Consider the following 16,302-nt stretch of genomic DNA (forward strand, 5'->3'; position numbering starts at 1 on the left):
GATTCTGTGTAACTATCTGAAGCTGTTTCTAACATTCTTTCTTTGAACCTAAAATTTGTCTGGGACTAAGTTGGAATACTTTTCAAGAAATTTCCATTCCTTCATATTCCTTTGACTTGGTCCTAAATTAAGAATCTTGCATATTATGATATAAGAAAAAGGTCATTCTCTGGACGAGCCTATTAATCTTGAAATTATTCATTTCTAAGGTTAGGGCAGGGTGATTTTTATGTCATCCAAAACTCAGTTTAGCTAAGTTTGATGCTTATCAGTTCAGAGGAAAGATGATGATTGCAGAAATAAGAGTATCTTCTAAGTCATAAGGGGCCTGTAAACTTTAATAGTGGAGGGAAAACCTACACTGACTTAATTAAGGAACATTGCTACATTTAAATATTATACCAAACATCCCCAGAACAGTGCTTTTCAAAAATGTATATACCTTGAGGAGGAGAGACCAACACTTTCATTTTAGTTTATTTCACTCTCAGACTGTATAGGTACTCATGGATAATGCAAAAAAAGATTTATGAAACCAATTGATAAATGTATTTCATCTTGAAATAACTAGATGGGAGATTAATCCAAAAGTTAATGAGTGTTATGGTCCTTTTGGCTCTTGGAAAACAACATTAAGGTATATTTTAAATCACTGATGAAAAAAAAACAGTCATATCACAGGTTTGCTTTTTTTTTTTTTTAATACTGTTGAAAAAGTACCCGACTCTACACAAACACCAATTATAACATGATGTAGACAACTGAAAAACAAGCAAATGTATCCTTAAAATGCTAAAATAAAGTACATTTATACAAGTACAAAGCAAAACAGAGCTGATAAAAATGTTAAATTTTATGAAAAAACTCATTTGCAATTCACATCGAAAGAACTGTACATTCGCTATTGTCTTAATAGTATATAAGCAGCAACAACATAAAAAGAACATACGGCCACACAATGTCCAAAACCAAATCCATTATAAGTTATTAGCCCCAAAATAATTATATTAATTACAAGCACTTATAGCCCACACAAATCTTTGAGAATTGGCACCATCTGTCTAAAACATCTATATTCTCTATAGATTTCTAATTACAAACACACTAGCAGCTGCCATGGAATCCAAGAAGTACATAGAATATACATAGTATATTTGTTCACATTTGCCAGATCAGTGAAATTCAGCCACTCCACAATGTGCCTGCTGTCTCCTCCTCCAGGAAAGAGAAATCACTCCCAGGCACCATTTCATCACCAAAGCGAGTACTGATTCATCTTAAGCTTTCATTGATCTGGATTTTTTTTTTTTTTTTCACAGTATAAAATTATAAATGGCAACCACAGAGATTTTGACAGCTTGAGTGTTATTAAGAATTTGCTGCTCATAGTGAACTCTGATGACACCATTTAAGCCTCCAGTATATGTAGGCTATGTTGGGAGACTAGCACAGAAGTTTCTTTTGTTCTGGAAAAGCATGTTTTCATTTCTAGTTTTGAATCAAGTTGTAAAACTGCCACACAACCATTATCTGACTCATTTGTGGACTTTAAATTACCTGTTTTTCTCAAAATGAGGAAAATTGTTAGTAAGAGGAGTAGCTTGGGGAAAACTAGGATGATCAAGGATTCTAACTTTTTTTTTCTTGTACTTGTTTCAGGGAAATTAAAAAAAAAATCTTTTGGAGGCAAGAGGGATCACATAGCTAGTAAGTGTCTGACAGCAGATTTAAACTCAGGACCACTTGACTCCAACATCAGTGCTCCACCCACTGCTCCACCTAGTTGCCCCATTTTAAGGAAATCATACTAGGGTTTTCTCATACATCCTTATCTTATGTAAAATTGGCAACATTTTAAACATTGATCTCACAATGTACTCCTCTCCTGGAATATAACTCCTTCTCACTAACCATTTTATCCCATTTCTTCATTATGGGACCAAGCTCTTCTTTTCAATGACTTTTTTTTTTTTATTATTTTTTTTTATTTTTAGAGAATAATGACAATACATAGTCCTTGAACTTTTTACAATGTATAGTACTGTTGGTCCTAACTAGAACACTATTACACACTTAAGATAATGTTTTTATCTGGGAAACTAAATGATTCTAATAAGGTCAAGTAACCAGGATACTCCCATCTACAAATGTGACTCACATTCCAGTCCTAATAAAGATTCTGAGTCTACCAAGCATTTTATATTTATTACCTTGACTTCAGCATCTAACCTTGAAGAAATTTATTCTTTATCACAGAAGGAATAATTTACTAATTTATCATGTGAAGAATCATAGTTATTCTATTAGATATAGAAGTTGTCAAAACAAACATCCAGATTCAAAGAGCAGGCCATCTTGCTTTGCACTCACTGGAAAACATATATTCAGCTTTATAGTTACTTGAAAATGGGATTCATTATGGAAGTTTGATTTGGGAACTTGTTTGCTTTAAATTATTTGAATGCATATATTTTTCTTGTGTTCCTCATTGCATTGAGCACTGTTTTAGAAAGTAATCTAACAAAGAGTTACAATAGAAGTGTGATTTATTTGAATGTGATTTATTATGACATTCTTGGATGGAAATATATTTGCATTAAATTACACATATGCATACTTAATTTTCTTAAGTTCCTCACAGTATCAAACATCATTTTAGGAAATAAGCTAACAAATAGCTATGAAAGAAGTTTAACCAACTGGAAATATTATTAATTATGGAATTCTTAGATTAGATGGGAATTTATTTGCATTAAATGATTCATATATAAATTTATGTACACATACATACATTTTGTCATGTTTCATATTTCATTGAGCATTTTTAAGGAAATATATTAGCTAAGAATTATGAAAACAAATTCATAATTGGGGAAAATTGAAAAAGAAGTATCTTTGTATTGTTCTAATTTGATGAATCTATTAGACAATTTATTTGAGATTAAAGAGAAATATGAATAATTATTGAGTGAAAGAATAAAACAAATAGTAGATAAGTGAATGTGATTCAGAAGAAGACTAAATTACCATGTAGAGACTGCAATCCATACAATTGAATATCCTTCTTTTGGACAAGGATTCAGGCGGTTGCTTTCTCAGCATGTTTGTCTTTATTTCACATGCACTCCTGCAAGTCTCTAAATTTGCCTTGTTGCAGAGTCTTAGATTACCTACCCACTTGACATCAGATTGTTCTGGTAGCACCATCTCCAAACCATCCCATGGCATTTGAGGGTTTTGTTTGAAAATGAATATAAAGATTGAGAAGGGGGAGGTGCTAGGATATTATTCATATCTTCAAAAAAAGTAAATCACATGCTGTAATGCATGTGCTTTTAGTTTTCAAACAATTTTATGATTGTTCATTTAAATTAATTTAAATTCAAATAAAATTTAAATTATTCATTTAAAATAAATTAATACCCATTAAATTATGATTTTGTGTGTTGGGAGGAGTGACACATATGAAAGGCATCCAGGATGTCTAGAAATGAATATGTTGTAACCTTTACACTTGGAAGAAATACCCATATTGATAAAATCACAGATATTTTAGAATATTGGAGCAAAAGTTCAAATATGAAATGATAATCTCAAAGGGAAATTTTTTCCCACTACATGTTGTTTTTATTATATGTGTTCTTCCTCTTTGGCTATCCATCTATCCATCTATACACCAGTCCATCTATTTTCAATATAAGGCTGGGACAGCTCACCTTTAAATTGCAGTCACACACCTTTCGGATAATGCTATCTTGATATAAAGTACAATGTTTGGCACCTGAGGATAGCTGTACAGAAAAAGGAACGAGGAAGGTGTTATATTCAGGGCTTGAGTAAGGTTGATGCCCATAAAAATTCATTTGTTTCTAGTCAAACTTTCACTCTTATCCCTGCATGTATTTAAAAGTGCAGTGACAGAGAAGTGCAACTAATCCATTCTAATGATTATTTCAAAAAGAAAAACATGATTAATTTCCTTCCATCTTCCATAAGAGATTAAGAAACCAAGAAAGATCATATTGATGCATACTCTTTACAGTTTCTGTTTTTAACATTTACTCTGTATTGCTTTGAAAATCTACTTTTTGTCACAGTTCATAGCTGCAATGTCTGAGCAGCCGAGAAAAGTTAAAATCATTGCTTAGTGGAGTTATACACTCTCCACTAAGCGGGCCTTAATGTAGTTGTTTATTTCCAGTGTATTTATGATCTTGATAACTTCTTCAGCGACAGTTCTTACAATTGTTGCAACGTCTTCATTGGATTTATGGGTCACCATCCCCAGTAGTCTGATTTCAAAAGTTTGAGCTGAGAAACTCCTCGAGTGTGTTTCAGGTTCTTGCAAGCAGGGAATGAGGAAGCCTGAATGCCTATTTTAGCTGGCAATGCTAATGAAACAGCATTCATAAAAATGTGTGACATTCCATCGGGGAGGCAGGAGGCTAGAGCTCAGGAATGCTGCTAGGAAAAGCGTCCCTAGCTGCATGATGTGCCCTAAGAAGGGAATTACAAAACGGTATTCCAGAAAATGTTTTTGTTTGTTTGTTTGTTTTTTGCTACTCCAGGATTGATTGGCAACATGGTGAATAGTCTGAATAGTCAGGAAATCTTCCATTGGTTTTGTTGGCTAATGGAGGTGAATCCAGTGTAACTAGGGTCAACTTCCAATGGAGATTTCTGGAAGAGGATTTCAGAACCAAATTGGTAAGTTAAAGAGAAGTCTGGTAGAGCCCTAAGTCGTATAGTTAGTATTCACTGTAGAGTATTATTCTCCAGTTGTATATCATGCTTGGGACACACACTTCGGAGGATTTTTTAATTTACTCAACTGAAGTTACTGCTTTTCAAGATCTTCACAGGAAAGAAAAAGAAAAGGAGAGAGAGAGAGAGAGAGAGAGAGAGAGAGAGAGAGAGAGAGAGAGAGAGAGAACACGCGCGGTTGACATTTTGGTCCCAGATTTTGAGTCTTTTAGAAAATGTACATTCATATTTGTTCTTCTGTTCTTGATAAAAGATCACTTCTGGGATAAAAATCAAAGTAAACAGACAAAACTTTTTTTTTTTTTTTTTTTTTTTTTACAGTAGCTTACAATCTATTCTTTTTTTTTTTTTTCTCACATACTGTACACAGAGTTCATTGCTACCCTAAAACAAAGCACTTGGTAAGTGTTATAACAGACTCCTTATCAGCCTTCTAAAGTAGAAGCAGTGTTTCTTAAAAGCCCATGTTTTCTAAGGCCACTGGAAGAAAATCTGCCACTAGATTTTTTTTTTTTAATAGCACAAAGATCTGATGTTTCCATTACTGATGTAATGTCTGCCTTCCACCTCAGTTCTTATTCAGGTGACCAATGCCCATCACTGCCTCTGTGCAAACACTAGAGATCTTGAAGGCTTGCTTCTGTCTCTGCCTGATCATCACTGCCAGGATCCAGTGTGGTCTCAAATTACATTCACAAAGAAGAAGAGCTCTGAGTGTAATCTCTTATGATAAGTGTGTCATATTTTGGAGATGATGGAATACAGAGGGCCGATTCAGACACTGGGGAGTTAGGAGAAGTGCTGCCAGAATCCACTGAGTCTCTGAAAGGGGAAGGGGGCGTCAAAGCCACCAACTCCTCCAGATCTTGCTTGATTACAGCTGAGGTCTCAGGTGCATTCTCTTTTCCAGCACTTCCTCCTGGTGGGGTTTTACTGGACGCCCCACCATTCACCTCAATGGAAGGGAGAGGCTGTATTTCGGCAAAAGTGGTCATGGTGGTAGGAAGCTGCATCTCTTTGGGGATCAGGTAGGAAGAGCAAAGAGGTGCGGCCACCATAGTGCCCGGGGAAGTCGTTGACAACATCATGGAGTTCAGCTCGCTGATGTTGGCGGTGAAGCGGGTCACCACGCTGCTGATCTGCTCCATCAGGGAACCCTGCGAGGAGCTGCTCCGCTGCGCGTGTTCCGAGTGCAAGGACGGGATGTCGTCGTCCGTGCGGCTCGCGGACCCTGCGGGCTGGCTCACTGTGCTGACCGGAGAGGGAGTCTGGGGTCGGTACTGGGCGGGGTAGTGCTCTTCTACTTCTGAAACATCGTACAGCATCTTAGTGCTGGACTCCGGGAAGGCGCTGCCGCCAAATCTGCTGTCTGTGCTTTTGGAGAAGGGCTTGATCACTGCTGTCTGGTTGGGGCTTTCTTTTTTGTTGATGTGGACGGACAATCTCTGCCAGAGGTGCTGCCCACGGCTGCTCTTCTCATTCTGAGCCCAGGTGACCGACTTACCGTTAGAGCTATGAATGAAAACAAACAAATCACAGACTATTAGCTGCAGAAGAGATTTTAGCAATTATCTAGCCCAACCTCTTTTTTTTTAAATTTTTTTATTTTTAGATGAGAAAACTGAGGCTCAGAGAAGTGACCTGCCTGAATCAGTAGAATACATAATCTCATTACCAGTCCTGTAGTCTTTCTAGTACCATGTGTTGTCTTCCAAAATTGGTGAGATTTGCCTTGTCTGGGTGGTTAAAGGAAATTGATGACATCAATATTCTTTTATTCATCCTACTCCATCCCTTGCCTCCATGGTGAATGTTTAATGGAAGATAAATGGGAGGTATATTTCATGTTCATATAGAAAACATAATATTCTACATCCCATGAAAAGGAGCAGCGCAAGTGTAGAATGGAGGACAGATTATTTTATTTAATTTGCACGGAAAGATGCCAACCGGATCAGGTTATCATTACTTAACCAATGACACGTTAAAATGCATATCAATAATAGCAAAAACATAACTAAACGATTTTGTAATATCGTCTAAATTACCTTTGTGGAAGAGGATATTGGAGAATTGTCAATATGTTTGTGCTAGGGAGATATATATATATATATATATATATATATATATATATATATATATAAAATATATGTACTGGGGCACACAGTATTATTATATGCTAATATATGTACAATATGTATATATATATATATGTAATATGATTTATGCAAATAGATCAGTATCATATTAATGAATAGAGTGCATGGAGAGGATGGAAATGACAAGTGAATAGATGGATGATTCTGTTTAGAAATATTTGGAAATATTGGAAAACCAATAGTTACATTCACAGTGTGCTTCTCTGTTCTGGCAATACTATGCAAACCCATATTTGTTGCTTACTTTATGCTGTGAGAGGTAGCCACATCAAGAATGTATTTATATTTATCCATGTATTGCATGCACACACTTATACCATCTATTTATGATTTTATTTAAACTTTTTACTAAACCTATGATTCAGATGGTATAGAAAATTTCTAGGTAAAGAAACCCCTTTTAGCAATGCAAATGAATATTTGCTCTGCAACTTATTGACCTCAAGACTTTCTTGAAGCACTGAGAAGTTGTGACTTGCCTAGGGTCATAAATATAGTATGTGTAAAAGCTTGGAATTGAATCCAATTCATCAGGATCCTAAGGTTATTTAAAGCTTTCTAGGACTTCCTTAGTCCAAAGAAATCACACACACACACACACACACACACACACACATAACATTTGTGTATATATATATATATATATATATATACATATATATATATGTATGCATATGAAAGGCAACATGGAGTAGCAGATGCCCACATATGCATATATTCTGGAAAATAACAAACATATTTAAACATTCATTGCTTCAAATAATGCTTCATAAACACGACTTATTGGATATTTTAGTTTTGGTAAACTCAGGCTCCATGGCATGATCAAAAAGTGTCATGTCTTTTAAGTTTTGTGTTTGTTTGTTTTGGTTTTGTTATTTTCCTTCATGATACACAGTGCAATTTTCTGCTTCTACTGAATGTTCTCATAAATGTTCCTTATGCAATAAAGACTTTAAGTATTTAGATTTTCTCTTCATTCTTACTTCCCCAGGAATGTTTTTCTTGCCTTTATTTGCCTGAATAAAGCCCACACTCTGAGGAAGAAAGCTGAAGAAGTCGGAGCCTAGATAAAATAACTGTAACTTCTATACCTTCTCTCTCTCTTTTTCCCCAGGGGTCTGATTTGGTTGATCTCTCCTGATGATACAGTCTTTGCTAGTCAGCCCCAAATCTGGTGCAGAGAGATAGAGTGATTTCCCCAAAATCATATAGCTAGAAAATGTGAGTTTTTGAATTAGAATCTAGGTCTTCTAATGTCCAAACAAATGTTCATTCCACTATATTCATCTCCTTGTCACAAGACTCATCCCTCCCAAACCTATGCAATACACATCTGCCAAATGGGTATTTCTAAAGCACAGGTTTAACCCCATAATTCCCTTGCTCCAGAAGTGCAGTGGTTTCTTATTTTCTCTAGGATTAGATTGAAACTCTTTTGTTTGGCATTTAAAGCCCTTCACAATCTGATTGCCTTCTATTTTTTCAGGTTTATAGAACATTTCTCTTCTCTTGCATTCTCTGTTCTGTTTACCCAGTACTTTTTTCTTTCTTCTATCTTTGAGCTTTTACATAAACTACCTCCATGCCGAAAATGTATTCCCTATTTGTGTTTCCTCCTTAGAATCTCTTACTAACTTCAAGACAACTCTGGAGACATCTCCTTCATGAAGTCTTTTTTTTATCTGCCCAATTGTAAATACCATTCCCCATGAAATTCAATCAATCAATCAATATTTATTAAATACTTAGTATGTGCCAGGCACTGCATTAAGTAATTAATTACTTTTGAATAGTATACACATGCATATATACATATACACATGTATATCGGTTCTACAAATAAATATATAATATATACATGTAAACATGTGTGTATGTATATAATTTCTAGTATATATTTTATATATTTGTGTGTATATATACATACATGCACACATATGTACATGTAGTTTCTGTTTTGTTTTGTACTTGGTGGTGTGCATGGTATTTTTTTTTCAAAGAGAATGTAATTTACTTAAGGACAGAAGCTAATTTTTTTTTTCTTGTATCCCAGCAACTAGACTAGCATAAGACATGTGGAAAGTACTTTTAATAAATTATCGTACAATGAATGAATGACTGGATGGTGTAGTTTGTAATTCTCCCTACTATTCCTCAACTCAAAGTAATTGAAGATAGCAATAACTGGTGACTCTCTGAGTTCACAGCACTATACTATGAAGGTGATGACAGATAATTCTGGGCTAGGTAGAGATTTTTTTCTTTTTAATGGCTTATTTTACCAAATACATGCAAAGATATTTTCAACATTTACCTTTGCAAAACCTTGTGTTCCAAAAATTTCCCCCTCATTCCTCACCATTCCTTCCCATAGATAGCAAACAATTCAATTTATAGAATGTAAAAGAAGAGAAAAACAACTTGGAAAACATGACACACTTTGAAGAAACAGTTCTGACAATGCTGTGTTTGCAACTGTTCAGTTAGTCTCAGACTGCCTGACTGATGGTCTTTGCTTGGTGTCTTATTCAAATTTGGATTGTGCTTGTTTAGAGCTGATAGATATTGCTTTGTGTGATAACTTTGTGAAGTCTAGTCTGTCTTCTACTGCTATGAGTGATCCCTCATTTTTAAATTTAATTTTGCTAACTTTGAGTTGACTGAAATATTAGTTGATTTACTTTGATACAGTGCTGCCTCTTTTTCCTGTTAACAACATGTTTCTTGACCACCCTGCTTTCATTTTCCCAGAATTATTTCTAGTACATCTACCTATATATTTCTTCTGGATGATAGCAAGTATCTATGGGTCTATGATCCACAATATTCTGAAAAGAGAATGCAACAGTTTCCTTTTTTGAAAAGAGAGGTTTTCAGATGTAGGGTGTGTTTGGGCTCATAATAACATGGACAGAATAGGAATAATCGCTAGCATGAACAAACAGCAAATGCCTCATTTTCCAGAAGAATTTCAGGATTTTCATTAATTCTAGTTGAATCATTTTGAACTTTTCTCCTCTCTTTCCCCTTTTCTTTGTAGCTCCAAGAGAATAACGTTATCCGAGATAACTTCTATCTATATCTAAAACTCTATTTTTATCTTTATCTACTACCTATCTGTCTGTCTGTCTGTCTGTCTATCTATCTGTCTACCTACCTACCTATTTATCTATCTAATAATTGAGCTGCAGTGCTTTTTTTCTGTTAATGACCCTGAGACAATACTCCTACCTCTGATTACATTTTACCATCCGTTGACCACTTTGGGCTTTAGGGAACCAAAGAAACAAGAAGAAAGATGGGGATAGGAAAACCAAAGGAGAATTAGGAAGAGAGATGAAGTGAGCACAGAGTGACAGCATAGTTTGCTTCAACTCAGATGCAGGGGCAATAGAATTTAACCTAACAGAAAGAGAAAAAAGCTCCCTGTCATCTTTTCCTATTCCCCAAGAAACGGTTAGCCTATTTGCAGAACCTTGTTCACTTTTCTTCATTTCAGAATGACTGACTAATTAAATCTGAACAGAGGAAGCTCTGTTAAGGTAATGTTATTCAAATGTCTGCTATTGTAACATTGCAATTTTAAAATTCAGAAAATGAAGGTCATCCATAATAGTACTTTCCATTTTTTAAACCTTCCCTCCCTTACTTTAGAGAAATGCTAATTACTTACTGGTTTCTGTTTGAAACCTTTCAAATATAGCTCTCCAGTTACATAAATTCCCCCCTTTTCCCCCCATATTGACAGAATTTAAGAGCTTCTAGATGTGTATGAGTTGGGGGGATTTATAGCAAAAATTCTACATGATACAAGAAGATCTAAATTTATATACAGAAAAGATTTTCCTTTAGGAAGTCAGTGAAATATACCAGTAAATAGGTATCAATATACCTCTCAATAATCTGTCTAGGAATATGTAATTAATCACTACTGCTTTTTGCCTTGGTTAACCTGCTCTCCATATAGTGAGGATTTAAAGCTGTTTAAGGTAGTTTTATATTTCAATATATTTAGGAATACTAAAGACTTCAACAAAGTCTCTCTGTATTTTCAAAAGTGACAGGAGTAACTAAGCTGCACCAAAAAAATACAGACTCTCAGAATTAGTTGAGACTTCACAAGCCACAAAGCATAACACAAATCTGAAGAAAAAAATTTAGAATAGGTCATCCAGATTCTGATTAAAGTATTATAGAGGGGGGGATCTGCCAACTTCTAAACTCATTTATCCTACTTTTGGAGCCATATACATTAAGATCTCCATCCCCCTTTGCAGTCAGCTAAAATTAACTTTTTTTTTTTTTCAATTTAGGACCTTCAAAAATACCTTTTAAAATGATAATTGCTTCTGCCAAAACCTAATTCTTCATTTTTTCATTTGATCCTTGTATTATTGGGTATTTGGGTGGCAATATGTACTGCTTATAAGAGATGGCCTTAATATGCAGACTCTGGATAAATATTTCCCAGTTGTCTGAGAGATTAGTAATATTATTACTGACTTATGCATTCCAAGCAGTGCAAGTGTGCACAATGAATATGGGCAGACAACAAGAATCACTTTGTCATATGGTCCAGAAGTGTTTTGGGATAGCTGGGAATTTTAAGTATACCCTTAATCACAAGGTATGCTTTTAAGTATTTTATGAGCTTATCAAATTGAATATATTGAAATAAAGGATGGAAACATGTTTTTTCATACCTTTAATCTATCTTCAAAAACTTAAAATTAAAGAGAAAGTTTTGTTTCTTGACTTTGTTAAAAGTTATTGTTTATATAACTTATTATGAAAATCAGACACTCTCAATGTTAGAAGATGCCTTATTTCAGATTTCTATAATGCCTACTATGTGCTAGGTACCATGCTAAATAAACACTGGAGAAAAAAGATAAAAGACATACATTAATCCCTGCCATCAAAGAGCTTACATTCTACCAAGGAAGGCAATACAGAAACATATCAATATATTATATTTAGAAATATACATACATACATACATTTGACCAAGTCTGTGACTTTATCCCTGTCAGAAGTTTCCAGGGGTTTGCTGGAGCCCATCTGAATCATATCTCAAGTCAATTGTTAAGTTTTTACTTATTATTCTTATTATCTATTGTCTAGATCTGCTTTTCAACAGTATGAAAGTTTCTTACTTAGGAACCCCTTCTTCTAATGAAGATTAGCAATTGTAATTTAGGATCTTAGAGAGTTGCCTGATGATGTTGATGGTTTAACTGCTCACACAGTTGGTGTGTTTCAAAGGCAGGAGTAGAATTCATGTCTTTCTGATTTCAAGTTTGGTTCTTTGCTTTTTTCTCTAAGTTTTGTTCATAGTAAGTGCTTAAAAATGTCTTTTTATCTATCTATCCATCACTCTATCCATTCATTCATTTATTGCAGGTACTTGTAAAAAAACCCAAAATCTTGAGCTTATTATAGAAAAAGAAGTTAAAGGGCGACCATCACAGATAGCTGTTGATATAACATGATCAATCAGATGGGATTTCACTATCCATTAGATGGGGAGGCAGTGTGATGGGGGTGGGGTGGGGGAGGGAAATCAGAAAACTTAGAAAAGAATCCCTGCTCTTCCATTTACGATATGCATGATTGATCAATCAAAGACATACTTGAATCTAGTTCTCACTGGACTGCAATTTCCTCATCTGTAAAATCAGAGAGTTGGACTTGATGACAACTACAACATTATCATATTCAAAATCTATTTTCCTCAAAATATATGAAGCTATTATTTATTCAATAAATAATAAATTCAATGTGATAAACTAGAAAAAATGGCATAGCACAAGGATTCTTAATCTGTGATCCATGAAAATTTTGTTTTTAAATTTGATCATTGCATTTTGATATGGCTGTGTTCTCTTGCAATCCTTTGTATTTCACTTTATCAATTTAAAAGAGGGAGTCCATAAATTCATCAAACCACCATTAAGATTCAATAAGAATTCAGGAGTTCTTACTCTAGCTTACAAGAGAAAGAAAACGGAGAGCATTTCCAAGTGGTCAAAGAAAGCTTGAGATTTGAATAAGATTTGAAGAGATGTACAAGGGAGGGGAGAAACTTTCTATGTAAAAAAGAGGATAAGGGAACTAAGAATAAAGAGAGAGTCAGATTAGCCTGGGGAATGTAAAAGGACACACACATCACACACACACACACACACACACACACACACACACACACACAAACATTTTGGCTATAAGAGAAGACTTATAGAACGAATTCATGATAGACAATAAGTTGTGAGAATCAAATGAGATACTATTTGTAAAGAAAACAGCTGTGCCTGGCACTTAATAGTATGTGCTTAATGAATGATTAATTCCTTTCTTTTTCCTTCCTTCCTTGAACTAATGAAGAGAGAGGGAATCTTATAAATCCTAGAACTAGAATTTGGTCAAAATATATAGGAATTAGAAATATCGGATGCTGTGTTTAATGAAGAGAAACAAAGCATGATGATGTTAGTCAACACAAGGAATCCACAGTTCCTTGAGGATGGGAACTATTTTTTTGTTTTTTGTTGTATCACCAGTACATAATTCAATATTTCAGTAAGTTTAAAGAATTGTTGAATTATTCAGAGAATATCACTAGTATTAAAAAGGACTTACTATAGAAAGGATTTCCGATGAAAGATTCCAGATAGATATCAAAAGGTTAGAAAAAAGTTTTCTTGCAATTTTCCAGAATTCTAGACTGTGGGATGAGGTATTTAGATTTGTATCTAAGGCCCCATGGGAAAACAGAAATTAGAAAAAGCAGGAGAGGTAAAAAGACTCTGCATGGATCTGAAACATCAATGGGAAGTTTTGCTGTTTGATGTGACCTTCTGGATGAGGCAGCTTCTAACTAAGCTCACCAAAATGGTCCCCTTCAGTTGGCGGTAGTTCTACTTGTGTCATTATTTTCCTTAGGTTTAAGAAGAGGAACTTTTGTCAGGAATTGAAAGGAGGCAGATTTCATTCAGATATCTGTTGCTGTCATCATATTTGGACAGGACCAAAGAGATATCTCAATATTAGGATCAAACAATGTGTCAAAAAATGGCTAATGAGATCAATATGAGTTCAGAAGGCTCTACTGCAGGTAGGGTACATATAGTCTGCATGAATATTTGAATTGGAGATGTATCTAAATTTTCATATCTCATTTTTCCTTTGAGCTATTACAATTCTGCTTCATACATAAAGCATAGTGTCTTCTTGTGCTAGAGGATAGATAACCCAGATATCAATAGGAAGTTGAAATCTTTCTTCATTTGGGACCTATATTTATACTTCTTATAAGTCAGTTGAAGGGTCTTATGGAACCATATGAAAATTTTATTCGTATTTACTTCTATTTTCCCAAAAAAGACTCTAGGCTCTGTTCTTGAAAATGTATACAACTCCTACTAAAGCTATTAACCTGAGTTGACATTTTACTTGGCACATGTTAAGCACTCAATACATGTTTTTGTAATTCATTCATTCATATAATAGGAACTCAATGAATATATTTGAATGAATAAATGAATGTATATATGAAATTCTTCCCTAAATAGATTATTGACATCTAGAGAGTTTCTTCCATATTCTCCTATTTCTCCACATAGGGAGTCATTATTAGATGCTTATCAGAGTGTTGTGCTGAGTCTGTACATCTGAGATACTTAAATTCTAGTTGACAGATATAGTCAATTTATACAAATATACGTCCCTTTGCCTGTGTTCCTTCTGTCATTGATAAACTCTAGAACAGTAATAACATTTGGGGTATGTTTGTTAAAAAGGAACTAAAAATTAATTCACTGAACTTCTAGAATGTGACAGTTCTCCATCAGCATTGCTTACTTGAGTAGAAATTATTTTTGTCATTGTTCAATTTTCTATCTGAGCATAGCAAGGTAGTAGAAAAATATTTTTTCAATGTTCTGAAGCAGTGGGGGTGCATTGCAGCATTCTTCTTGTTCTTTCTCTTTCTCAAAGGACTCAGAAGGCCATTTTCTTTAATTTGGCAGTGATTTCATGAAAATTAACAATTGGTACACTCAGTTTTCCCCGACTAGAATGTAAACACCTTGAGGGCAGGGACTCTTGTATTTGTCTTTATTGCACTTAGCATAGTACCTAGATGTTTAATAAATGCTTATTGATTGTGTGAATGAACGAAATAGAAATAGAGTATAATAGCAAAAAGGACACTCTTAGAAACCATCTAGTCCAAAAAACTGAAGAGGAGCCCACTGTCAATGTATCTTCTTCTTGAAGACCTACAGAGAGGGAATACTTGTTATCTACCAAGACAACTTATTCCAGCCTGGAACATCTTCTCATATAAAGCCTCAATTTACCTTTATGTGATTTTTTTCATTTTGCTTAGAAATGCCCTCTAGAATGCAGCTGGATTATTCCAATCTCATTTCTACATGACAAATATTCATAACTCAAAAACAGCTATTATGCCCTAATAAGTCTTCTTCCATCTATGCTAAGCATCCACATTTCCTGCAACTAAAGTAAATATGGAGCTTTTTCCATTCCTTTCACCATCCTGGTTGACCTCTTCTAGAATTGATATATTTTGTTAAATTCCTTCCTGAAATGTGGTACCCAGAAGAAAACACCACATTTTAGTATTGATCTAACTCGGGAATAGTAAATAAGATTATCTTCTTCCTCACTCTGGGCATTATGCTTTTATTGATTCAACCTATGATTGCAACCAATTTTCCTAATATCATGCTTACACTTGTTATTTCACATTGAGCTTTACTTGCTGGTCACTGTACTAAATACCAGTGATATAAAGACAAAGCCAAAAACAGCTCCTGCCCTTGAAAGATTTACTTGTAACTAAATTCCCAATAAAGATTCTTCTCATATCACTTTTGGGAAACTATGATTATTAGAAAGTTTTTCCTTTCATTAAGCTTGATTTCATTTTTCTCCTCTTTCTCTCTTGTTGTTTCTTACTCTGGCTTGGGACTAAACAGAAGAAGTATAATACCTATATGATAGCTCTTCAAAGGGATAAAATCAGGAGTGTGGCTGGAGCCAACTTGTACCATCTCTCAAGAGGAAACAACAAAGATATGTTTTGAACCCTGATCTTCCTAGTGCTGTCTGACTCCGTTGTGTCAAATTGGCTGCCTCTCTCTATAATTTAGCACTACCTCACAAAAGGAATTTATTCACACAATTTATGATGTTCTTGGCAAACCAAACTAAGGGAATTAGAAAAGCAGTTTTTATTTGTGTCATTTAATGAAGCCAGTAATTTAAATTCTAAATCAGAGAAACATTAGCCTCACTTCCAGTTTTTGATAGTCTCATAAAATATTCCTTTGCATAATTGATTGTAGTACAG

General features: G+C 34.6%; 1 protein-coding gene across 4 annotated transcripts in view; it reads right to left on the minus strand.

Moving 5' to 3' along the window:
- Positions 1–5,102: 5,102 nt before the first annotated feature.
- Positions 5,103–16,302, minus strand: part of GRM5 (glutamate metabotropic receptor 5) — a 613,509-nt gene continuing 602,309 nt past the window's right edge. For 3 of the 4 annotated variants that reach the window (XM_031961902.1, XM_031961903.1, XM_031961905.1), the window contains one exon: positions 5,457–6,276. In XM_031961902.1, coding sequence (XP_031817762.1) covers positions 5,457–6,276 — 820 coding nt within the window. Of the gene's footprint in view, positions 6,277–16,302 lie in introns of all 4 variants that reach the window. The other variant, XM_031961904.1, reaches the window with a different exon arrangement.

Source organism: Sarcophilus harrisii, chromosome 3 (assembly GCF_902635505.1).
Source record: "Sarcophilus harrisii chromosome 3, mSarHar1.11, whole genome shotgun sequence".
NCBI lineage: Eukaryota > Metazoa > Chordata > Mammalia > Dasyuromorphia > Dasyuridae > Sarcophilus > Sarcophilus harrisii.